General features: G+C 39.8%; 2 protein-coding genes across 2 annotated transcripts in view; one reads left to right on the forward strand and one right to left on the reverse strand.

The window, feature by feature from the left end:
* Positions 1–26,547, reverse strand: part of PAICS (phosphoribosylaminoimidazole carboxylase and phosphoribosylaminoimidazolesuccinocarboxamide synthase) — a 35,094-nt gene that overhangs the window by 4,580 nt on the left and 3,967 nt on the right. Inside the window, exons 2-12 of the mRNA XM_031588623.2 lie at positions 25,231–25,317; positions 21,446–21,883; positions 20,602–20,691; positions 15,857–15,943; positions 13,779–13,850; positions 12,678–13,079; positions 11,249–11,314; positions 10,142–10,332; positions 2,015–2,066; positions 1,330–1,527; positions 56–234 (exon numbers count right to left, since the gene is read on the reverse strand). Of these exons, the coding sequence (XP_031444483.2) occupies positions 56–234; positions 1,330–1,527; positions 2,015–2,066; positions 10,142–10,332; positions 11,249–11,314; positions 12,678–13,079; positions 13,779–13,850; positions 15,857–15,943; positions 20,602–20,691; positions 21,446–21,883; positions 25,231–25,317 (1,862 nt within the window). The remainder of the gene's footprint in view (positions 1–55; positions 235–1,329; positions 1,528–2,014; positions 2,067–10,141; positions 10,333–11,248; positions 11,315–12,677; positions 13,080–13,778; positions 13,851–15,856; positions 15,944–20,601; positions 20,692–21,445; positions 21,884–25,230; positions 25,318–26,547) is intronic.
* The window catches only part of PPAT (phosphoribosyl pyrophosphate amidotransferase), a 41,464-nt gene continuing 17,222 nt past the window's right edge, over positions 2,306–26,547 (forward strand). The window contains exon 1 of the mRNA XM_031588622.2: positions 2,306–2,562. Within this exon, the coding sequence (XP_031444482.1) occupies positions 2,435–2,562 (128 nt within the window). The 5' untranslated portion in view covers positions 2,306–2,434. The remainder of the gene's footprint in view (positions 2,563–26,547) is intronic.

Genomic DNA, 26,547 nt, shown 5'->3' on the forward strand with positions numbered 1-26,547 from the left:
GGCTTGTTATTCTTTCTATCTCTAGTTTGATTCTCACCACAGGAGAGCAACTTACCTTGTAAAACATCTCAATTTTAGGTGGGTAAAACTTATAGCCTTCTTTGACACCAGGGTTTCTTTTGAGGAAAGAGCCAGTAGCAATTCTTCTGCAGACCCATTCAATTGGGATCATTTCACAGTGAGCTGCTATGAAAGCTGTGTCACTCTGTTTCCTGACAAAAGCTGTTTTGATTCCTAAACAGAAGGATGGCAGCTTAGTTTCATTAGTAGGCAAACTCCACAGTTGAATCAAGAGTCACAAGGAACTTTAAGTTTAAGCACAACTAAATCTTGCACTTCTCTGTACTTAAAGGAGGCAGTGAATCTTTTTAGGGTATTTTAAGCCTAAGAAAAGGGCTTTCCCCCCCCCCCCCGTATGTGTGCTTATCAAAGGCTCACATTGGTTCCACTGTAAAGGAAAGAAAAACTTTAACAGAATTTGTTGAACTACCACCTTTGAAGAAGTTAAGAAGAGTTGCGAAAAGCAAACAAACTTCTACAATAAGGCATTCATGTTATCTGCAATTTATGCCCTCAAATAATCAAACCAGAATAGAAAGAATCCTGGAAATTCTTTTGTTGCTTCAAAACGCAACTGGAATTTATTGTGCCAGAAACTACCAAGTAAAAGCCACTTAAAAATCTTTGAGGCACCTTCTTAGCATTTAGAATTCATACTATACCCATAGGCTACTGGATGTTTAAATTATTAGGTTAATTACTGGCCACATAGACTTAAGCAAGATACTTAATTCACGCATCAAGAACAGGCTTCCCAGGGAAGCCAGCAGCTAGAGGTTATACCAAATAACCCATTCACACACTCTTCTTCACCAATCTCTTTGCAGAAGGCCTCGATCTGTTAATGCTTTAAGAACTACTTGTACAGAAATAGATGTAATTCTACAGGGGCCTTCTTTCTCTTTCTCACACACGGAACATAGTAGCAATGACTCTGCCAACTGAGTATAATCTATTACTTTTTATAATAGATCATACAGTTTTTAGATCAGCTGGGACTGAGCAGCAGAAGGGAGGTCTCCCAGACTAGGGGAGAACCTGTACCAGTGATATATGTGGTCAGAAGATTATGTCAGATACTCTAGTGTTCCAAATGACTGGGACACCCACCCAGCTCTGCGGTATCAGAGGAAAAGGTGAACTAAAAAATTAAGTCTGAACAAAACATATCAGAGCCTTCAGGGAGGCTAAGGAGGAGCACGGAATCGGCGGTGTTGGGTAACAACATGCGCAGCATGCAGGCATTAATTCTACCTCTGCAATACCAACCTGCTTCCTGCAGCAGCTGGAACACGCAGCTGGTGGTGGTGTTGGAGATGGCAGCCTTCCCCTCCATCCGGTCCTTCCTGGCGGCATTCCCCGCCGTTATTTGGTCCTTGGACTGCATCAGGACGCATCCCGGTATATCCGGCAACTCATACACTTCTTTCGTTTTACCTTCATTAACTTTCTTACCAAGTTTCAGTTCTAGAGAAAAAAATTAAGAGCGTTTCAGATGCGAAGCGTTCTGGTCGCGTACGTCAGCACGCGCGAGGGGCTCCGCGCCGACCAGCCCCAGCGCCATCTCCTCACGCAGCCCGGGGCTGCGGGCGCTGCTTGGAGGACTCGGCACGGCGGGAGCCCTTTTCACAACTTTCTCGCTGCTTTCCAGACGCCGAAGCCCAGAAACGCAGCTGAGCGGCACGCCCCGCGGCGCTCCGACCGCGACGGCAACGAGGCGCGGAGCTTTTCGGCTCCGGGAGCCGCGGGGCTCACCGCCCACGCTCCGCCTCCGGGACGCGGACAGCAGCATCTCCGCCCGCGGGGCGAGGGAACCAGAAACGGTTGGAAGACGGCGTCGCAAAGAGAAACTTTTCCGCAGACGGCCCAACGCGGAGCGCGGCCACGCGGCAGCGCGGCTCCGACTCCCGCTCCCACGCCCTCCTCCCCGCGATCGGCACCCGGCGGTCGTTACCTGAGGCGGCGGGGGCCATGGCGGCGACTGCGGCGGCGGCGGCGGCGGGCACCTAGGGCACAGGAGAAGAGCTGAGCGCACGCGGCCGGCCCGCCGCGGGAGTAAGAAGGGCCCGGCGGAAGGGGCGGGCAGGCGGGGCGGCGGAGCCCGCGCGCCAATCGCCGCCCAACGCGGCGGGGCCGACCCGCGCCCCTCCATCCCCACCCCCCGAGCGAGCGCTGCCCCGTCCGGCGGCGGGGCGGGGGGTGGAGGGCGGAGGGCGGAGAGGGGCCCCCCCGGCATGTAAATGAGGAGGCCGCCCGGCAGGGTACCCGCGGCTCCGCGCGGCGCGGCGCTGTTGGCTGCGCGCGGCGCCCGTAAGAGCGCGCGGGAGGGATCCGCCGGAGCGGGCCGGGCCGGGTCCCGCCGCCACGTGCCGCCATGGAGCTGGAGGAGCTGGGCATCCGCGAAGAATGCGGCGTGTTCGGCTGCATCGCCTCCGGCGTGTGGCCCACCGAGCTGGACGTGCCCCATGTGATCACGCTGGGGCTGGTGGGGCTGCAGCACAGGTAAGGGGGACGCGGCCGCTCGGACGGCGCCGACCCTGAGGGGGGAACTTAGCGCGGGGCCGGGCACCGGGCCGGGCCGTCCTGCCGACGGCGGAGGAGGGAGCGGTGCGGCCGGGGGCCTGCCCTGCTCGGCCCGTCCCGTCCCGCGCCCGCCGGGCAGCCTCCCCGGGCCCTCAGGAGCAGCTCCGGGGCGCGCTTCGGACTTCGCCTGCAGCCAGCGAAGCGGCATCGCCCCGGCCCGGCTGCGCGCTCCTCCCGACCCCGGGCCGCGCGGGAGGGAGGCAGGGATGCGCCCGGCCCGGCAGCCCCGCGGCTGCCTCAGCGACCAGCTGCCCTGCCATGCCCTGCCATGCCATGTCCTGCCCGGCGTTGTGCGAGATGCTCGTGCCTAAATGCAGTCCCGCCGACCTGAATCTACAGAAACAGAACGGTTCTCGAGGAGTTTTAAGCTCCTCTTAGGTGTAACCGTTCAGATGTATCATAATAATAAAATAAAACTCGCCGTCTGCCTGAGATACATATGGCTGTGTAAAGGAAACTTCATTTACAGCGATTCATTGTGGAAAGTGCGACCTCCTCGTGGCTCACTCACACATGCTGCATCTGGCCGCTGGCCTACGAACACCTGCGCAATATTGCTTAACTTCCTCCTGCTGGACTCTAGGCAACATTCACATGCATTGCAACTCGGGACGGCGTGCTGCTCTAAGTACACATGCACAGATTTGTTCTCTACATTTTTGAGGTCACAAACATGTGAGGGTTGCTCCGGATTTGTTTTGGATCAACGGTAGAAAATACAATCAGTTTTTCTGTTAGAGCTGAGTCTCATATACATTACAGGTGAAATGCTGCACCCCTATGTCACGCTTGCATCCTAACAGTTTTTTTGGGTTGCAGGTGTATCATTTGTGAACTATACATGTTTGTCAGTGTCCATCAAAATCATTTTTATTGGGAACAATAAAGCTACAGAATGCAAGGAATGAAGCCATGTGATCAGTGGCCTCATTTTTGGTTAACTAATTTTTCTATGAAGAGTTCATTTATGCTTATAGTCACAGTGCTGGACTTGGATGAAGTTTCTTAGTTGGAAATGAAAAGATGTATTTTCATCATTTTGCAACTTACTCTCTCAATTTTTACTGCAACCTTGTTTCATGATTTCCAAGAAATAGTTTTTTTCCTCTCGTTTTCTAATGGACACTTGACAGCTCTATTTGATTTCCACGAGCTCTTTAATATCAAATATCTCCTGTGGCATCTTTTATGATAGTAATACTAATGTTGTGGCTGAAGCTTTTTTGCAAGTTATACAAAACTATAGAATAAGCTTCTAAAGGCATACAGCCTCTGCCTCTGATTCTGATCTCTTAGCTCAATATAAGTCAAAGATTTTAAAGGATGCTTTCTTGGAGACATAACTTTGATGCATGTGTAAAAGGAAACTTGTTTACTTTCACTGTAAAGTGAAAGTCTATGCAACTTGATATACATTTACAAGCAGCCAATAAAAGTGTTTTATAGCTGAGATGTTAACTTTCCCCTTCTATACCATTTCTGTCCATCCCCTCTGTATTTCTCCTTAGCATTCTGCTGTGAGGTGTAGCGAAAGATGCCACCCCCTTTCCAGAAGTAATAGGGTACCAAATTTGTTCTTACTTCTCTTTGGAACATCTCTTGAAAACCAAGAATAAGATATATATAGCACATATATATATAATTAACTGCATTCGTAAATTTTGTTAAGTCTGTTCTTTCAAACTGAAAAGCTAAGAAGTGTCTCTTAGCCATATTCCTTTTGAGGGGGTTAAATACGAAAGAGAGATGTGATAAATATTAATGGATAGTCCCAACCATGCCCTGAGCAACTAACAGAGATTTCGTTGTCCAATGGAAGATATAGTCTTTAGGCCTCACACTGAAATTAGTAGGGATGTTTAGGTAATGACTACTGGCTTGAGATGGGTGCAGTCACAATTCTTTTGCATTGCTGATTATTCCTGTGCTGTACACATCAGAAAAATATCCTTTAATTGATCTTGTATTTTAAAAATTAGGATATTCAGGCATTCTTGAGATGACTCACAAAAGAAGAGAAAGCTATTGGGAAGTTGTTATAATTTCTGGTCTTTGAAATCATATCTGTACGCATAAACATAGAGTTTTTGTTACATGACACAAGAACACATGGCATGAATTCTTTGTGCTTTATGTCCTGATACAGTTGTTTTCAGCAATGTGAAGGGCTTTGCTTTTTGTGCTAAGTGGCCTAAAATAAGGTGAGATTTTTAGAGTGTTAGAAAGATAGTCAGAGAGAGATTTACTTCAGTGAGGATATTTGCAACTGAAAACTTGAAACTCAATACACTGGATTGCTCCAGGAAAATATTTTAGTATGAGTTAAAATGCATGTATTTGAATGGTGCTCTTTCTGCCACTGAAACTCATCTGCATGAAGTCAGGTGTATGTGTCAGCTGGGTTCTGCAGTGGGCCCACAAGCAGGCACACCATGAAAGACGGATTTGGGATCTCACTGCATTGACATGAGCAACAACAACTTCAAAGCTTTTTTTTTTTTTTCCCCCTCTGTACTGAAAAAACAGCTGCCTGAATTTGGAGCTTAAATTTGCACTTCTTTATAGCAGAAGGCAAAATATGGCTTTTTGTTGGCTTTTACTTTATAGTCATGTACTGTGAACTGAAACAAAAACTGAGTGTATTCCTACTTGCACACTAATCAAGGCCTTCCCTGCACTAAGAACACAGTCCCAATTAAATTTAAGACCATTTTTCAATTTTCATCTGATCTTGGCACATTCTATAGCTGTGTTAGCAGTGAATTCTCATTATGCATGAAACTTTAAGGCTGTTAAAGTTAAAGCTGTTATTTTGGATTTAACACTAAGAAAACTTAAAAACAGGTATTCTAAGTCATCTTTATGAAAAGTAAGCTAGAGAACAAAGTCACTGTAAAAATCCACCAACAGCGGGCCAAAGTCAAGTTAAAGGATATTGGTAAGGAGAAAATTTTCTTGGGAGCATTGAGAGGGGGAGGAGGAGCACTTTGAGTTGCAAATCTATTAAACGTCATTGAAGTCCTTGACCGGGACAAATTTGCAACATTAATCTTGGAACAAGTGTGATTTCTGTTAACTTTTTGCAAAATTCTCTGGAAAATATTTTTGGCAGTAATGCCATGTACTGAAACTGATTTTTTAACAAGGTCTTTGAAAGTCCTCTTCTGTGCAGGTAGAAGCCTGGTTATGTAAGGGAATCCTGCCTGTCCCAGTTCAGCTGGGTCTGTGTATGGAATTTGTTAGGAGAATGAAAGTAAATGGAGAAGACATGCTTTTCCAATACCTTCTCTCTTACTGTCCACTATTAAAACTCACGCAGTATTGCCAAAACAATCACCATTATATGTTTAGAATTTTTACTTCATTTTCTCTCCAGTGGAATTACTTGTTGCTTCCAATTAGCCACTCTTTCTAATATCTGTAATCAATATAGCATATCAAATACCATTATCTACCATTTCTATGCATCCTGTTCACTGCAAGATAGATTTTTAAAGGCTTTTTAGCAAGCTGCTGGTATCCCGTCTTATACTGTGAGTCTTACTGGAGCAAATTGGACTCAGCAGTATTTGAATGGGAATTTTCTGAGGAGCATGGATATGTTACAGGTAGTGATCCTTATAATTTGCTATGTAGTATGTTTAACTTTCAGTATATCTAACTTAAGCAGATCCTCCATCCTCAGAGGTGAGAGTAGTATTGTTAATGTTTTAAACGTCTAAATGCCAGGGTTTTTTTAATTAATCATATTTCTATATACATTACCTGTGGAATATACTGAGAAAGATATTTGTCTAGTAATTATTTGAGCCTTTGTGATATTTTACAGCAAATTTATGCTGCATGTGCTGGTTAAACATTCCTGAGTACTTTCAGAGACGCATACTGCATGTAGATGTGCTAACACTTTATCTTCAGTTAAGATTGGTGTAAGTTTATAGGCCATTCTGTGCTGCTAGATGTGGACAGCCCTGTTCAGTTTTATGTTCCAACCCTCACTACTGCAGGAAGAGGAGGATGGAGGCCTCTGGGTGTGGTGAACTGTTGCTCTGCTCTGCTTTTATATAACTTCCTGCATGGTGATTTCCGGAAAATGAAAGCAGGTTTATGTTGTAAGTTAAAATCACTGAAATCTAGTGCTTATTTCAGAAAATGCAGCTCAGCTTAGGCCTTATTTCTGGAGTAAGCAATTGGAATGAGATAACATAAGCAGTGGGAAAAACAGGAGGGAAGTGGTGCTGAAGTGTTTATTAAAGGAAGATCTTTCAGAACAGCTGTAATGTTCATCGTGACCAATGGAGTTTAATTCCATCACGTTAACCTAGCCATGGAGTGAGAGTGAAACTGTTAATTTTTCTTCTCGTTGACTTTAGTTAAGTCATCCATGCAGGTGTGATACAGCTCTCCAGTTCTTTTCACAGGATTGCTCTTAGTTGGCTTGACTTCCCATACTTCACAATAGAGCCTGATGGATAGAGGGAGGCTTGTACATGACATAGGAGGTTTGGGTCAAACAGACTATCTTGGCTGCTCTTTCTGCCACGTCTTGCATTCCTGATCTTGATCTTAAGGGAAAAAAAAAAAGCAGCAGCAACAACAACAAAACCAACAACACCGAGTTGTTTGGAAGGGCTTTTTATCAGGTTAGAACTTATGGCTGGACAACTCACTTGAGCGTGAGTGCTTCTGCCAACACAAAGGTTACTTTGCTGCAGAAGAGAGGTCGGAGTCTGGAGGAGAGTGCCTTTTAAGCAACAGTGGTGATTGTGGATCCACCAAGAATGTGGGTACTTCTGCTCAGTGAAGACTATTCTCCATGCATTTGTCCCAAATGTAGTTTGGTGTACAGGAAATCTAAATGGGGCATTCAGAGAACCTTGCAGAGTAATAGCCCTATTAAAGGCACAAAGTGAGCCATTCATATCAGAGAAAAAGTGTGTTTTAGAGGTGAATAAACGTTTAATATAGATCAGAGTGGTGATTGTGATGTTTATCTGCTATACCTCAAAAAAATCAATATCCTCATTTGAAGAAAGCTGTGGGGCTTCTGTGCAGCCTTTCAGTACCTAAAGGGAGCCTACAAGCAGGAGGAGAATCAACTCTTTGAAAGGGTTGAATAAGGGGAAATTGTTTCAAGTTGAGGGAGGGGAGATATAGGTTGGATGTCAGGGGGAAATTCTTTACAGAGAGAGTGGTTAGGTACTGGAACAGGCTGCCCAGAGAGGTTGTGGATGCCCCATTCCTGGAGGTGTTCAAGGCCAGATTGAATGGGGCCCTGGGAAGCCTGGTCTAGTATTAAACGTGGAGGTTGGTGGCCCTGCATGTAGCAGGGGGGCTGGAGATTCATGATCCTTGAGGTCCATTCCAACTCTGACCATTCTGTGATTCTGTAATTGCAAACTGGGGAGGAAAAAGATTTGTCCTTACGCTAGTCTGAATGGTCCTCTGGCAAAAGCATGGATATTTGAGAAGGGAGAAGAGCAAAGATCTCTGTTTTTTTTTATAGGATTGCTGTTACTCCCATCATTCCTTGATGTTGGTTTTGATTTTTCAGCTGGATCATTTCTATGAAGTAGCTTATATTAGATTATCAGGAGCAGTTATATGTGAACAACTTTGTCTGGCCATGCTGCTTAACAGGAGCCATACTGTGGTTCCTAAGAACATGATTCTAAGCAGCTGTACTTCCCAGGCCACTTTCCTGCAGTGCTCTCACACCTAACATTTAGCATGTGTCAGTACCCCGGGTTCCATTCAACTTGTTTGTAAGTGTGCCTAGACTACATATTGTGTGACTATTACAAGTTTAAAGCAGAGCAGAGCCACAGCACAAGCTCAAGTGGATGTAAAAATACTCTCAAAGGATGAGAACATTGGCCTAAGTAATTGCTAATTTCAAGGGACTTTTTTTGAGAAATCCTTCATTTTGGTGATACTTGATTTGGCCCACTGTCACTACCCTTGTGATACTGTCTAAAGGAGACAGACCATAGCTCTTGACAACTAGAATTCTAAATGCAACATTCATGTTATTTTGTCTCTAACCAAAAAGTGATGTTGAATCATAACCACAGCTGCAATGAAGAAGGACTTTATCCTTATGCCACTTGGATTTATCTGTCTAATCTTCCTATATATTCAAATTAATTGTAACGAATAAGTGGGAGTAGCAAATAAATATTAGATGATGCCAAATGCCCCTATACACTTGATCTCATAGCAGTACTGACTGAGAATAAATGTGAACGGCAAAAAAGAATGTTAAAGAATGTTAAAACAATTTTAAAAAACAAGCTATGCTTTGTATTCACAAAGCAGAATACACAAAAGCAGATCCACCTTCTTTGCGCATTTGTTTGTTAGGTAAATCCTGCTCTATGACACGTGCAGACATGCTTTCTGAGGGGAAAAAAACAACACCTTTTTGTTAGAAAGCCACGTGCTCTTTTTTTTTTTTTTTTTTTTCCTGTCAGTTCTTGCTTTGTGCCTACCCTCTAGTGCTGATATGAACAGTTTCCATATATAGATTGCAAATGCATTCTCCGATTACCTGCTCTGAGCTTCTGAGAATTCGGACAGTCATTTGCCTCCATGCTTTTGTGCAGTTCTTAGCTGAACAATACCATTTAAATACTTGTTTCTTGAAAGATCTGCGTATTTTAAAGAATAAAATAAATGTATTTTTTATTTTCTGGGAGAGGAGAAAGGATTTAGGGTGCAGTTGGGGTTGCTGTACTGAATGATAGCAAAGTTTTGGAAGGACTGCAGTCCTCAGAGTGCATTACCCAGAATTTTAAGTGAAGTTTGTCTTCTTTGTCATACAGCCTTCCTAAAGTTGCCCTTTCTTCTGTGAGGGCAGACACAGTATGACAAATCTAACATTTGAGCTGCTCCAAGTTAGGGCTAGCACAGTTGAGAACTTGCTGGGCTGCTTCTGTTCACTACCTACACAGAATATAGTTTGCTTTTTCTTTTTTTCCTTTTTTTTTTCAGCTGGGCTAGTTCTCATGTCATATTAGCAAACTGAACTGATTTATACGGGATCCAGTGAGAATAAAGAGTGGATCTTGTTGCAGTGAGTTCTCAAATCAGCTTCAGTTTCTTTATGCAGCATTAGCCTTGCACTCACGGAATGGTATAATTATCATAAAAATTTCTGACTTGCTAACATAGTCATATTTGATGGGTTGAAATGTTAAGTGTAGATGTTTTATTTGATCAGAGTGGTATTTGCTTTCAGTTAAGCCTGTTGAGCTAAGGCATACAGGGAGAAGTTATATCTTTTATTAGACTGATGCCACTTCTAAAATCTCACTGTTAAAGATTGTAGTAGAAACTCATAACTTTTTCAGTTTAAATAACTGAAGATGAAAAAATCAAAAGGGAGCAACCATGTACTCATGTGGGTGACCTTCTCTCACAAAAAAGTCTGTTTAACTTCTTACCATCCGAGAGAATTTTTTGCATGCTAATTTGGTAGAAAGTTCATTAAACCAACCTGTTGCATGGCTGAGGGATGTGCATACAGCTGTGTTCTGTTGAGGTCTTGCATTTCTTCCCGCTTACAAAGCCTTTCTAATAGTAACTTTTTGCCTTCTGTTACTGTGTTCACTCTCTCTGTTAATAGTTTTTGAAACTGGAATATGGTGTTTTCAGAAGCACTTTTCTTAAGTGGAATCGGTGACATCTCTGTGGACAAAAGCAAAGTATTTAGTTAGAGTGCACAAGTCAATGAACTGCTGACTCTGAAGTTTAGATTTTCCTAATACTGGCCTTTGAATACCCTCTTTTGGCAAGCATTAACCAGTGTTGCATAAGGGGACGCTGTATAATGACTAGTAGGAAAGAAGTAGACTTTGTGAAACTCATCATTTTGAAATGAAACTGTATTTAATCACATAAAATTAGTCTTTTGGGGCAGTTTGTAACAGTGCACTGAGCAGCTTGAATTCAAAAATTTTGTAATGTTTGGACCTGTTTGTGTTCATTTGCCTGGAGACAGACATTAAGGGGGAACCCCCCAAAAACTAGCTTTCTTATTCCTCATTGTTGGAGGAATGAAAATAGCTCCTCAACTGTCCTATATCAGATTGCATATCATATATTTTTGTCCATCCCTTCATTTTTCTCTCACAGTGATTCTATAACATATTTCTTTGAGAATAGCTGTCTTAACTTGCTTTTCTCTTGTGCAGTTTTAGGCACAAAATTTCTCATTTACTGACCACACAATATAATATGAAGAAACCACAACCATGACTGTGATATCGTCATTATTTTCCTCTGAGCAGCACAGGTTATTAAAACAGCTTCCTCTTTTTAATTTTTTTTCCTTATGTTTGATTTTTTTAAATCAAAGAATTACTTCCTGATGTTTTCCTCATTTTTATCACAGATGAGGACTCAAAGGAATTGCACTTTTTCCCTCTGGTTCACATTTTAATCTGGAGTTTTCTTTTTACAGATTGTTGATGATACAAGAAGAATGTTAGTTTGGGGGTTGGTATTAAGTTCTAGGATTGTTTTTTTTTCTTAAGTGTAAACTATTATATGACTTACAATTAACAGTAATGTATAGGTGCTTTAAAAAGTCAGAGGCTCTTACCATCATGCCATGTTTTTCTCTTGATACCCAAGGATCCTGTGTTTGCTGTAACATCTCCCACTGAAACTTAAGAGAGAAGTAAGTTAAGTATTTTGCAGAGATTCTAAAAACATAGTCATAAACCAAAATGCCTTAATACTGTAAAAGCAAATGCACTGTGACAAGTGACTTGGAGCAGTAGGAGTCTCCTAGAAAAGTTAGGTACTGGACTGGCACACAAAATGAAGATGGACACATGTATGTTTGCTTGGCAGATGCCTTAGCAAAGCTAACAATTAGAGCATCTTTTATGAATGGCTGTTGTTTTCCTTTATTCTGCAGCAGTATTCACAGCACAGGTTACACAGCCCTTTTCTAGCATATTAAAATATGAAGCAACCAATTTGGCTCAAATATTTTTGGTGCTGAAAAATTCTATTTAAAAAGACTAGAAATGAGCGATACTTTCTGCAGTTTCTAGATTTGGAAGAAAATGAAAGTTTTAAGAATACCATTTAGAGTAAGAACAAGGGAGCTGGGAAACAGTGTTGTCTCATAACTGTGTAGACTTAATTCCAGCCACAACTGATGGCACTACAAGATGGTGCCACTGGACACCTCAGTAGGGCTCCGATTCATGAGTGAGCACAGCTTACTTAAGGATGTCAGTAAGGATGGCTTCAGCCATTTCTACTCAAGCTGTCCTTGTGACATCTGCTACCAAACTGGTTCAAGTCCTCAAATAATATTTGCAACATTGCAAATTATTATCTAATACATTGACAAATATCATAGTTCTAGTTTACCATAATTCACTGAGCTCTAAGATGCTTTGGCAAACTTGCTTCTACATGATCTGATCTACCTCACTGCTTTGACTCTCAGGGGCACCTGCCTCTGCTCCAGGCAGGTAATAATTACAAGTATTGAAATATATATCACAGCCCTGGATTTTTTCCTCTCCTGGCTTGTGTGAATTGAATTAATGAAGTTTGTATGTTTGGAGCCCTTGCACTTGGTATCAGCTTGCAGCTCTCTATCCATAAGTGCTTTACATGCCTCTTGGATCACCATTGAAACCTGCCATATTTTTCTAGCACCATTTCACTGTATGTCACTTAAGATTCCCTAAGCACAAAGACTCTCCAGTAACATTGAATACTTCACGTGTTTGTACTTTTTGGTGATTTTCTTAATTCTAAACTCCTCCAAAAACCAGTGCTATTCTTTGAGTATTGCCTATTTGACTGTGCACAGAATCAAATAATCATAGTGTCATAGAATATCCTGAGCTGAGGACACCCACAAAGATAATCAAGTCCAGATACATGTTCTTTAGTTATTTTCCCTCCTCATTATGACCATGTACTTCACTCCTAGAACATGGGTCAAACAGGCAACTGTAACATTCTGTGTAATTGCTTTATCTCATTATGGAAGTTTTTAGTACCTGACAGGAGGCTTGAACTTTCACATCCCCAGCCTGATGGACCTAGAGGCTGTCTTCTTAAGATACAGTCAACTTCATCGTAAAATCTCATTTTTCTCCTGGGATTACCAAGATGTTCATTTTCTTTCTGCAGTGCACGATATTCATATTTTAGGTTCTTGTACTTCGTGCGACATTGTTTCCAGTCTCTGTCTATTCCACATTTCATTAACCTTCTGGCAATTTCCTCAAATATTTCTTTATTTCTTGTTGCCCCTTCAAGCATTTGCTGTATCTTTTCATCTGACCATATATTTATCAGAGCTCTGACTTCATTGTCACTCCAGTGTTTTCCTGCTCCAGTATCATTAACTGTGATAACTTTAAAGTGATTTTGTGCTTCTTCCAAAGGGATATGATTATCTGAAAATATAATGAAGCAACCAAATACTGCTGAGTTATACACACATTGAAGTGTAATTGTAATTAATGGTTAAGTAACAAGCTGAAGGATTAATTAACATTTATAATAATTCTCTGGTTGCAAAAATCTTTTAGTTTTGCAATATTAATATCCATATATGATTACGTCTTTCTAAGTGTGCAAGATATATATAATCTCCTGTCCTTGGTAACCATCAAAATTCAACATTTTTTCTCTGTGATTTTGTTGCTGTTGTCAAACTAAAGACAGATGTGTCTGAATGCTATGTGCAGGACAGCAATAGGCTTAAAGCTTTAAAAGCAACAATTTATCAGCGGTTGTAAGAAATTGGTTTTCCAGTGCTTTGTCAGATTAGAATGGCAAGAAGAAATATTATTCAAATGACAGTGCTTCCAGGGATTGAATACAAGAAAAAAAATCTTACTACGTGGATATTTAGAAGAAAGCAGATGGTGTTTATACAATAAATACAAAACTAAAATATTAATGCAAGTTTTGCTAATGACAGGGAATAAAGATAAGAAACTAAACTTTGGGTGTAGCGCTAAGACTAGACAGGAGACAAAAACAAATAAATTAAAGTAGCGTTTATGGTAGAGATTTGATTGATCCAGCTTTGGTCCTGAAATTACAATGCAATTTTGTTTCAGAGTAAATGCATGGAAATTAATACTCACCTGTCCCAACTGTCTGTTTTGCTAGCGGTGTACATGATCTGTCTTCTGAGGTAGAGCTTATAGAATCATCATCTACAGGAACACACAGGTTTAAAGAAAGTGGACATAGGCAAATTAATCACAGAGATTATTCTCATTTTCTGCAGGTAACACCTGTCTTAATTAAAAATGTCGTAACCAAGTAGTCATAGAGGGCTTTAATAAGTCTTTTGCTACATGCCTCCCCAAATCAAACTATCTGTTAGCATATCTCATAAGCCTTATCTTTGTTTCTGTTGCCGTGTTCCCCAAAAGGTAGCTGTGGATGCTGCACACAAGTTTAAATACTTAATTAAATGTGTAGGTGTACATTGATGTTTGTATCTCTCACATAGGTCGATTTGCATAACATGTTTCTGCTCATTCACTGGCACTTCCACCCATTTTTGGGTGTCATTTGTACAGGCATGCTCTTGCAGATTCACTCATACCTAGTAGGGATTGAACTTCTTGAAAATTAGAATCAGAAATTACATTCTTTTTTTTTTAAAAAAAAAAAAGTGTGTGTGGTTAACTTGGGATGACAGCAAGAAAAATTGTTTCATAAACATCTATTTCATGACTAGGTACCCCATAATTCTTCAGAAAATACTTTCATTTTCAGCTGTTGGAAATACAACCTTGAACCCGAAGGGAGTACTAGCACACATGGTCTATCCCTGCCTATAGCAGGGGGGTTAGAACTAGATGATCTTAAACGTCCCTTCCAACCCAAAGCATTCTATGATTCTATTCCTGGGCTCTTGAGTGATTATTATTATTATTATTATTATTATTATTATTATTATTATTATTATTATTATTATTTTCTTTTTTAAACTGTGACCCAGGAAAGATGGCTTTCCTTTCATGTTCATTCTTTCAACCGTGCACTCTAAACTCATTGTGCTTTTGTCAGTGGCATTTGTGTACTTCTGACCTAAGTGATTGCTATCTTCAATGGATATTACGTACAAGAAAAGGGAATTGGTATGACTAAAGCAATCATTTGTATTCTGTTTCACTGTGCATGAACTCTTCTCTTTGCATTCGGGTGGCCTTGCTATGCCCCTGAACTTTCAGGGACATGGTCTTACTTTATTCTTAATGTAATTTGCGTTTTCAGTGTCGTTGCTGTGATGGCATTGCTCTGGTGTTGTCCTCAGTGTCATATTCCTTACAGTTATGTAAACAGTTGTAAAAGCTGTGCTGGACAGGAGGTCTGAACAACCAATTTCAGATAACATAATTGCCAAGGACGGCTCCTTGCCTGGACTGCAGAAATAGTGATGCATACAATGGAAATATTCTTTCAGTCTAAGAGGGCAAAGAATTTTCATTCCAAAATCACTGCATTGAGTTTTTTTATTCTTTCATTTAAATTTTGGGTATAAACAGTAATACTGTAAAAGTAGGATTTCATTCAGGATGTCAGGATAGTAGATTCCAATGTCATTGCTATTTTTCTCTAATGCCTTTCTTCCATGGCCATCCATAGCTTCTATGTTCAGTTATTCCAGAAGGTTAATATCCGACTCTAATGTCAATTTTAAGTAATTTTAATATGTTTCCTGAATACTTGTTGTTGAATGTATTCAACTCTGATTTCAGTTTTACAGGTAAGATAACACAGAATATTTATGCAAACTGTTGGATAGTGAACAGTCTGAAATTTAATGGACTGTCTTGAAATAGTTGGAAAAGACACACAAGGCGTAAAACATTTAGTGTTTATGAGACAGCTATTTAGTCTTCCAGGTCACCCTCTAGTAGCTGTGTACAAAAAAAAAACACCCTGTATTTGTGTCAGAAACAAGCACATATTTATCACATGTAGCATAAGAAGTATGTTGTCAGGTGAAATACAATCTTTTTTTAATGGAGGGAAGGAGAGGTAACTGTTTATGCATTTTTTTTTCCACTATGAAATCAAACAAGAACAGGTTTTATCATAACCTAGAAGTAAAATGAGTATATTTAGGAGTAACATGAATCTTAGGGATCTGCAGTTCCCATTAAAGTAGAACTCTTATAAATATCAGGACACAGTCTTCACTTACCTATATCAATTGTCTCCTTCTTTATTTGTGTAGCTTCCAGAGCTGCCAGGGTGGAATTGCTGAAGTCCTCCTCATCTTCAAGGATTTCTGCAACAAAGATTTAGAGTGCTTATTAACTAAACAGTCCTTAAGTTATGTCTCTAGGACCACCAACTTGAGAGTGTCTGTAATGATAATTATTGCTAGAGATTTCATCTCTTAATTTAAGACTGTCACTTCTTGACAATGCTAGGCTTAAAAGCCTAATGTAAGCAATTACAAAATAACTCCAGATCATCATGTGACAACTTGTCAGGTGAATTTATGGATGAAATGTACAAACTCTTAAGTTAGTAAAATCTGGATCAGAATGCTTAGAATTGTTCTCTGATCATGATTGTAAGTAACATACTGACTTTTGTAGGGGTGTTTCAGTACCCACTGAAATATTGAAAGACTCCCAGGTGACTGATGCCAAGAGTCACTGAATTAGCCTCAGCCTGAGCAAGAGTCCTTTCATTGACATGAGTGTGCTCTGCCCAGATAATTGATCTGCAGGACTGATTGCTTGCTTGATAGAGACAAAGTATTACATTCCTGTCCTCAGAGCATCCCCCCTTGCTGCAGTTGTGGCAGCGCTTACCTCACACTGTTGGGGCCCAGGCTCTAGGCACACTGACAGTGGGTCCACGGGCTCTCCTCCATGGGGAGGAGAGCTCTGCACCTCTGTCATTGGTTCTCCCTTGTTTAATGGGGAACTCCACCCCTGTGCCCTCAGACAAGTTGGCAGATGATGCAAGTGGTCTCTCCAAATCATCATTTCTAGGTGAGGAAACCGGTATACAGAGATTACATGCTGAAGGCCACACTGCAGATCAATGACAGCAGCTGCTGACTCCCAGCCTCAGCCCATTCAAGAATATTGCCCACAAACATTGAGCAATAGCACACGATCTATAGTCATTTTATTAAAAATTACCCCCTGAATCAATACAGACTTGTTTGCATCAGACATTCTTTATGATGTGACCAGCATCATGTGCTTTTCCTTCCTTCTTTTTTCTTGTGAGCCAAGAATGTGTGGGTAGATAGCCTGCCTTTTTTTCTAAGCCACTTGTCTGAGTTTCGAGGGGAGGGCATGAGGAGAGCAGGACTGAACCAAACAGAACAAACCATCATTGGTTTCTGGCATGTATAAAGACACTGGCTCCATCCACATTGTTTTGTCAAGCTATAGACAATTGCCAGCAAACGTGCTTAATCTCTACTTTGTATTTGGAGTATTGCTTACAAAGCCACCAGAGCAATATTGTAGCAGTCTTCCCATTTACTTCCTCAGACTGATAACAAGCTATGTTCTCTTTCAGTACTGTGCTCACTATTGCTGTTTATCCTGTGTTCTGCTCATGAGGCAAGATTAATAATGTATCCTAATCCTTACCCTCATCTGTGTCATGTATAATACAAAAGTACACCCACTTCATACCAGCCTAAGACATATGCATTAAAACATTCTCTTTTGACTACATTTAAAAATTCTATTCACACAACAGACAATATTCAAGAGAAGCCAACATAAATGCCTTGAGTATGTTCTGACTTAAGACCTTAACTTTAAACAACCATTTCAAATAAGTGTTTTCTTAACAATGGTAGTGTCACAACTTATCACAAATTTGTCCTTAGAGAGACATATAGTAAAGTAAGCAGCACATCATAGAAAAACAAAAATTATGTCAAGAGAAGTAATTTGTTGGAAACAAAACACGTAGATGTTTTTGCATCAGTCTGCTGGCATTCCTTAGAGTCTTGTCTTTATCTTCACTGTTGTTTCCTATGTTACTTTAGATTTAATCAAATACCTGTACGCAGTCTGTGGTCATGATGCAAAGTAACGTGTTTGGAACGTGTGCTTACATATACAGACTTTGAATTGGCTCTTCTAAATAGATTTCTGGAATTACCTGCTCTTGAAAGCAATCTCATGTTTTATGAAACAGTAGTAAAAGTGACTACATATGGTTTTATTTCCAGATTGACTTAATATGGATAACTGTTATCAGGACAGGAAAAAGTTTATAGTGACCCTGGGCTTTCTTCACCTGTTTTTGACTGGAGAATGGTTTTGTGACTGATACAAGGCTCTGGTGCTCTCTGCTGGCCAGTTACTGAAAGCTCTTCGAGCACAGTGCATTGAGAGACTGCAGTACAGTTGCAGTCTGTCAAAGAATGTGTAAGGATTTATTTACCTCTATCTATTCCTTCCCAGGTGGACATTTGCTACTCTTTAAGTGACAAATATGTTTGTGCAGTGGTGAAAAAATAATGAAACATCAAATAACTGAGCACTTGCCCCAGACTGGTGGGTTTGTCTTTTGACTAATACTGTCTTAATCTTTTTCCTTGCTGGAGCCTGGCATACCTGACTGGACTGTTTATAATGATTGGCAGTGGGTGATAATTTCACTATGGTTTTTAACTCAGATGTACACATAAGATTATGAGAAGCACACGCACTGCAGAGGAATGTTATACACCTCTGCACTTTTATGCTACTGCAGTTGCCAGAAAGCAGATGTCTCTAGTTCATAGAAACAAATGTGCACTTAATTCCGCCTGCTGTCTCAATGTACAAATTTGGAAGATGCCCCAGCATGAAAATGCAGAGCAAGGTTAACTGAATTTCTGGATTCATATTTATGCCCATTTATTTATTTATTTTACAATTCTTTAAAACAAAAATAAATGAGTATATATAGATTATAATCATATACTTGTTGAGGTTTTCTGTGGAAGTTCTACTGAATAGGTAATAGAGATCGCATCCTAAAAGCTATGGATCACCAGAATTCTGTTAATACTGAAGAACTCCTGTAACATGGCATCCCTGCTGTTGCTGGCCTTTTTCACTATTTATCATTATATGAGTTTATGAATACAAAGCCACATACTCTTTATTTAACCGTTTCTCACTCTAAATTCACCTGAACTATCAAGGAAAGGCTAGTACCAAACCTAGAGAATAGAGTGCACACAATATTGTGATGTAAGAAGCAAACTTCTGTTCTCTGCTTTATATAGTACCTAATGATTGTACCATAAATAACATTAAACGTGAAGTAGTTTTTACCATCTGTGATAAAATAATTTGATCCTGTTCATTTGGGAAAGGAGAAATGGAGATTTAGAAACTGAAACGGCATCAGAGTGGGTGCTGTTTTTTGCCTGTTTTTCCCCACAGAAGTTGGAACAGTAGTCTTCAGAGTGAATAGGCTAAGCTAGAGAAACGTAGTGAAAGACTTGCAATTTTATTTTTTGCCTACAAAATGAGACTGCAATTGCAATTACCCAGAAACAAAGAAAAAATGCCATTAAAATACATATATTTGAAAAGGGAAATGGTAACCATGGTAAACTATAGCTGCATAACTACTACACGTATCCTAAAGGAATGTTAAAAAGTTAAAAATGAGTGCTCAGAACTGTCCCAGAAATATACAGTTAAATTTCTCTTAACTGGTTCAGAAGCTTGCAATCCAAAAAGGTTACAATATTAACACAGCAAGCATTTGAAAACTAAGCCTTATGACAGTTTAGTAGCACTGCTGAGTCTACGTATTATTACAATGTAGTGATTTTACCTGTTGATGGGGGAAAATGGAGTTTGATGCATTTTACAAATTGTCTTGAGTAGATCTCACTGAATAATGGTTCTGATTTCTTATAGATTTTGTCTCTTTAGAAAATGTACTTTCTGTGACAACCTATTTTTTTCTAATGAATGCCTCAGGTGTCTGTGGTAATCTGGTAAAAGGCTAGTTGCCTATTTCTTTGTGAGTAAACTTAAATTAATAAATCTAATTACACTTGAGTGGTGAAGCAACAATGCTAATGCCCAGAATACTTCAAATTACATTTCATCATCAACTGTCTCTTTACTTATTTGTCATAGCTGTTTCTTTCCTTATATGAAAAGCTGCCAGATTCTCTGGAGGAGTATTTACAGTAACATTATCTGACAGAAGATTTTTAATTTGACATTAAAACCGTTCAAGTTCACTTTAGACCATTTTAAATTCTATTAAAGTACTCCTTAACACCTTATTTATGAGCACATTCTCTCTTGTGCTACTGAAGGAGACCATTAGGTCCTCCCTCCCAAGGGAAGACGCATCCTTCAGCCTTCCTGACTTTCATACATGCCCTTAGCTCAGTGCTGAACTCCCACTTCCCCCGGAAGTTATGCTTTCAGAAGTAAGCTGTAATGTTTCTTTGTAAAGAGTGTATGACTTTCATTTTCAGTGGCCACCACGAGCTAGAAAGTGATATCTGAAAATGAAATTCTCACCCCTGGCATGAGTGTTGACAGAATTCTGTTAAATACTGACCAAATCATATTGTGAAATTGAGAACTGTGTATTAGACTAAGCACAGGAGATGAATAATTATGTGCCTTGAAGATATAACTGCTTGAGTAAATGTAGTAATACATTATGCTCAACTTCCTTAAATCAATAGCTTCTTTATTTTGTGGGTCCTGAATCTTCAAAAGGGTTATATAGACTGTTTTTGTCAAATTCAGCAGGGCTCTGTAAATGCGCACGTGTGCCTGTAATTATTAGAAGTATGGTTATTACTGTGATATCTTTTGTTTTGAAGACCTCTACATTTTCTGACTGTTGTTGCAATGCACGCTTCTTTTAGAAATCCATCCAAGGTTACTAAATTTAGGAATTTATATAAAAAAAGCAGACTTTTCAGTTTACCTGAATCAGAAACTTTCTTTACATCTGCAACCTGTAGGTCTTCAGACAAATTACTAACAGAGTCCTCTTCACCTGTGTCTCCAGGTATTTCTGTGTAAATAATGCTATGTTAATTAGGGCATTGCATTTGTGTTCCACAGAAGAACAGCTGTGCTGTGTCAAGTCAAATGAGCCATCCAAACTATTGATCCGCTTTATGCCAGCAGTCATTAGTAGATGCATAAAGAAAGAATTTAGAAAAAGCAACTGAAGAGTGAAACTTCTCCCAAAATGCTCTCATAGTTTTTGATCAGACTATCCACTTATCTTTGCATTACATTTTTCTTCATTGAATTCTTCCATTAACTTGCTAGGCTTATATTTTTGGCCATAAAGTCATCCATCATGTAGGATTCTTACTGTTTAATAAATGACTTTAATTTTAATTTTGTTTTTAAATAACATGCCTCTTCCTGCATGTACACACATAACAAAAAAAATTAACTCTTATGCACTGTAGGTTCATTGGTCCAGTGGCAGTCTGATCTTTTCTTAGCTAAGCTGCAAACAGTCTATTCAGACTTGATTTTGATTACAATTGTCTCTCTCTGTCTCTTTCTTTTCATCTTGTTTTCCTCTTTTTGTTTCCTAGTTCTATAGAAAACACTTGGAGGAAATGAATGAATAATATTAAGTGAACTACTGGACAAAACAGTGGATTTCTACTCTGGGTTCCTTCACCACCCCACCCAGCAAATTGGTTCACCTACCTGCTTGGTTTTTTGTGATTCATTTTTAAGATTGCTGTTGCAAAAAATTTAAAACTAAAAATTTTAAATAATATGTGGGTAGCTGTATTACTTACCTATGGAGTCCTTTCCTGATTTTGCTTCTGTCCACTCTGGAGGCCTCTCACTTTCCTCATTATCTGATTTACTTGCTTGTTCCATGGTACCATGCCCCAGAATGGCATCCAGTTCATTAAAAAATTTCATGCTTCTACTTGTACTCCCTGAGTCTTGGCCATTTTTTATGCTCTTGTATTCATGTTTCAGATTTTTATATTTTGTCCTGCACTGCTTCCAGTCCCTGTCAATTCCGAACTTTTGAAGTCTAGCAGCAACCTGTTCAAATATTCTTTTATTTCTCACTGTCCCCTCCAGTTGTTGCTGGATATTTTTGTCTGACCATATGTGTATCAGAGCTCTGACTTCATTAACAGTCCAGTGTTTTCCTCCTTCATTTGCTACTGTTGGAATGAAAGCCGGTGTTTTGGAAGTCTCTACGGCTGGCGGTGGATTACCTGCATCATGTGGGGTAGGGGAGAGACACAGACACAGGTTACCTGCATTAGGTAGGCGGGATAGGGAAAGGACAGAGAGAATGAGGATGAAGTATGCTAGTTCCTAATGATTTTTCTAGCATAAAGACTGAACTTCCTGCGTTCATCTCATGCTTCTGGTTTTACGTACATGCCGAAGTTCAAATTGGGCAAGGATCTGAAGAATCCAATTTTTAACTCCAAAAAAAGCACCTCTTTTGAGGGAAGTGGACAAGTGGAGAATTTTGCCATTTTGTGATAATGAGCCTGGATCTCCTGGTACAAAACTGCTCTCTTTTTCAGTGCAGGTCAGCATAAATACCAAGATTTCAGTGATCAAAAAAATACATATTTTTAAATGAAAAATGACAATTTGAGTGTCTTATTTTGTAGAACTGTATTAGTATTATGTATTATGACTCTCTCCAGTCTCCAGCTTTTTTTTTTTTTTTTTAGCATTTGGAAATAAAGGAGATACCATACAATCACTGTAAACACTGAAATATGATCTCTTGCATTGAAAAAGAAATCCTTATTTGTAATTATGAATTTGCTTAAAGACTTCATTTATGATTGTTTATTGAATTAGTTTGGGAAGTTGTATCTCATGCATTTTACAAATCTTTTCAAAAAATAACTTAAAAAACAAAAAGTGTTTTATCAAAGGGAGCAAAACTGAAAGTCCACAACAGTAACTGTTTTTTTTGTTTTGTTTTGTTTTGTTTTGTTTTTGTTTTTGTTTTTGTTTTTTTTTTGCAGTCATTCTGAAGTCATAAATGCTTTTGCAAGTGGCTTATTCTAACAGGGCAAGCGTTATAGTCAGTGGGCTTTGTGTGATGGCAAAAATATCTGACCTTTGCTTGCACAGACAGCAGAAGTGGAACGTAGTTGAGTATAATAACCTGTCTGGGGACAAGCTTGTCCTAGATACAGGCATTATTTGCTCTGTAATTCATTCTAGTTGTGAGAAAGCTGTACTAAGAAATACCAATATTTTTCCTGTTAACTCTGTGATAACTGGACCTCTGCAGCAGCCAACTGACTGATGTTTTAATGGGAAGTGTAGTTTTCAGGTGATATATGCCTTCTTCATTTCTTCCTGAAGGAAAATGCTAGCTTACATGTGAATGCAACCATAGGAATTGCCATGGTTGTCGACTGTCAGCAGCAGATAAGCTTGATGTAGTCTCTACTTAGTATTACTGGGAGTATTTCACCTATCTGTGTTTCCAAAGTAGTTCATTCTTCACTGTCAGAGAGCACTGTGAAACACCAGAGTAAAAAGCCCCAGGGGAAAAACAGCCCTCTGTTGGCTCTGCATTTCTCAGTCAAACCCATACAGTATATGGTAGTTTGAGAGGAAAAAGGTTTCTTTAGTTCTTGTATAGTCCAGTATTTCTCATTATGAAGTTCATTTGCAACTGAGCTCACTTTCAGTTATAAACATTAGTTTGAATGAGTTTTAGTGACTCAGTGGATTGCTCATCTGTTCTACTATATGCAGAGCAAGTAGAGCAGAATAGAAAGTTGCTTGTTTGGTTCCTCATTACCTTAAAAAAAAAAAAACAACAGTATTTTACCCTTAATCAGACAAAGCGGTTATAGTCACTATTTTTCTTTAATGTCTTAACTTCATTTCAGCTCAAATTTGTTTAAAAATGATTTTGAAATTATTAACACAGGATATCCAAATGTTTTTTAATCAGAAAGGTGTATGTGCCATATTTGGTATTTTTCTCAGCTTCTTCAACATGAAAAAAAGTGAAGGATCTGCTGAAATGAACCAAAATATTAAGTAACATGGGTATGAAGGGCTCGATATTTTTTTTTCAGCGGTGTCTGAACCACTGTCTGAAATCTAAAGATTAAGGGTGGCACTAGAGAAGACATTTTAGTATCATATACTTTAGAGCCTATGCAATTTAAGTTACTGGGATGTCTTCATAGAAAGCAATTTTTCCAGAACTTAAGTTATTTAGCAGCTGTACAATTAACAAATGTACAGTTAGAAGAATAGCATAGTTAGGATAGTATTTTACAGGTTTATAGTTAGAAAGATTAATGTGGTGGAAAGAGACAATCAAAAATGAAATGCTCTTAGATTCACAATAGAAAACTCCAAAAGGAGGAATCTCCAGAAAGAGATCATTCCCTAGTGGCAGTCAGCCTTTAAATGAAGTCTCAGAGAAGTAGAGCCAGGCTCCATCCCTTGTGGTCACACAGGTGAATTGCCTTCACCTGTGCTCCCATGGCTGACTCAGTGCTTGCCTTGGGTGATCAATCAGTGGTTCAGGCTGTGACTCAACAGTTCCCATACAGCAAGCCAAACAAATCTGCTTGGCAGTATGCTGTAAGAGCACTGATGAGTAACACAGACCTATTCCTGTAAACTTTGTTTTGGATATGGCAATAAAAGTTTTGGTTTTACGTGTATATAGGTATACAGTTGCATGTGGTATTCTTGTCTCATCCTTGATTTCTTGTTATTCCCGGCAGAAGGAGTGTAGTGTAGCTATTAAAAGCCGTAGGCTTAGCAGGGGCCCTATTTTCTCTCAGAATATTGCACCTTAGAGATTATGTAATGAAAGTTTAGCCTGGACTGGGATGTACACTGGGGCATAAAGGGCTTGTCAGAAATGAAAAGAGCATTTGGGGAGATTCAGGACAGTGCTGCTGTTCATCCAGGGAAGGAATGAGCTCATCAATTCTCTCTGATTCTCCCCAAAATGTGTTTAGGTCTCTCTGTTGTCTTCAGCAGCCCCTTGAAGGGGGTCACATCTAGGATATTCACCTTTCTTAAAGCTTGCCTGGTTTGTACTTGTGCTCTGTAATGACTTTCCTTAGCAAAACTCTTATAGGAGTCTTACTGGCCAGTTTCAAGTTGTATTGTTGGACCAAAACATTGTTCACCAGTTTTTGCTTGAAGAGAGGACACAGTTGCTGTGAAGACTGTTGTGAACCTGGATTGCTTAGTAGGAGAGGACAGACTTCTGCACTGCTCTCCTGGCTCACACCATTCACTAATACTACTTCAAGCAAACATTACATGAGTTGAAGAAAATCCACAAGTTGACATGTGGATCACACACTACCATTTGGCATGCTTTCCACTAGCATTTAACAAAACTAATATGGTTAATATGATTAAGCTATAACATGGGATGTCTTTTGAGTGGGAGTGGTGGTCGAGCAGGAGGCATATCACATGCAGTGATTATTTTAAAGCTTTGTTGATCAGACAATGATGGCATATTCAAGCTATTGAAAATGCTCTGAGAGCTCGGAAAGCTATGCATTTAATTTTGGGTCACTGCTCCATCATACTATACCTAGTTGAACTGGTCTGACATGTGACATAAAAAGTAGTGGATCTCCTGGTGCATCCTCATCGTCTTCTAAAGAAACTGATAATTCACCTGGGAAGGAAAGAGTTTTCAGATGAAAAATAGGTATGGACAAAATTAGAAATTACTTTAAGTGAAAATGTCCATACACAGTGAAATCAATAACTTTGTAATCTCCACACTTAATTTGTATTTAAATTAAATTTAAACTCATTTGGCCTGTCCCCCTAAAAGGACGGGAGTTACAGGAGTTAAATTAAATTACTTTACATCTACATACAATGCCTGTTAGAAATATATTTTATTCTAAAATTCTTGTAGAAACTGACTTGATTCTAGTGACCCATATACTTTTCTGATCCTAGGTATTTGAGGTTGCACGTTAAAACTATAGTTTGGAAACAGAGAATGTAAAGATGTACAAAAAAGTAGGCTTAGCATGTGGATTTAGATAAACATGAATCAATTTATATAATCAAACAAAAATTTCCAAAAAGAACATTTAGAGAAGAATAGGAAGAAGATAATGATGTTCAGCAAAGAGTTGTGGAAATCTAGGGATTAATGGCACAGGGAACGTGGGAAAATACTTTGAGTAGAGCACAGACATACTTGTAGCTGACTGGATTCAATCTAGCTTTTAAAGTATTGCATTCCTACATTTCTTTAACAAGCAGCATTATAGCAATTGCTACATGCAGTTGGAAAGCAGCACATGTAGCTCAAATTATGAGTCAGCTTAATTTTCACAGAGGGCAGACTTTTAAATTGTGCTGTATTCAACACACTGCATTGACAGGAAGTTTGAAATGATGATTTTGCAGTTATGCTGAGTGAGCTGCTGTCATTGCCAACCAGGTAGGTCACATCGATCAAAGCTACCTGCACAGCACTATTGCAGTAATAACAGCGAGCAGTGACGAGGTGCAGTCCTGATGGAATGTGGCATCCCTGACGTAGGTGAAATTGAAAACTGCATCTAGATTTGTTTGAAAACATTATCCTAAATCCTTCCTGACTTTCAGCAAGACCCAGAATGACTCATAGATATTGTAGCCTCATCTCTAACTGCTGCCAGCTGTCCACCTTGTTTCTCTGGCAGAAGCTGTAATCCCCTGCAACTGGTTTGACAGGAAGAAAGGTGTGCTCCCACCTTCACCCCTAGTGCCAGACCTTGTGCTTTATCTGCCTGAGAGCTGCAAAGCAAACTGTGGAGAGGGAAACAAGCTCTTTGTTGGAGCCCCACTGAATGGGCCACATGTGGGCAGTGGGATAAACAAGCTTTATTAGTAGGTACACTTT

The sequence above is a fragment of the Phasianus colchicus genome, chromosome 4, assembly GCF_987193195.1.
Source record: "Phasianus colchicus chromosome 4, bPhaCol1.hap1.1, whole genome shotgun sequence".
NCBI lineage: Eukaryota > Metazoa > Chordata > Aves > Galliformes > Phasianidae > Phasianus > Phasianus colchicus.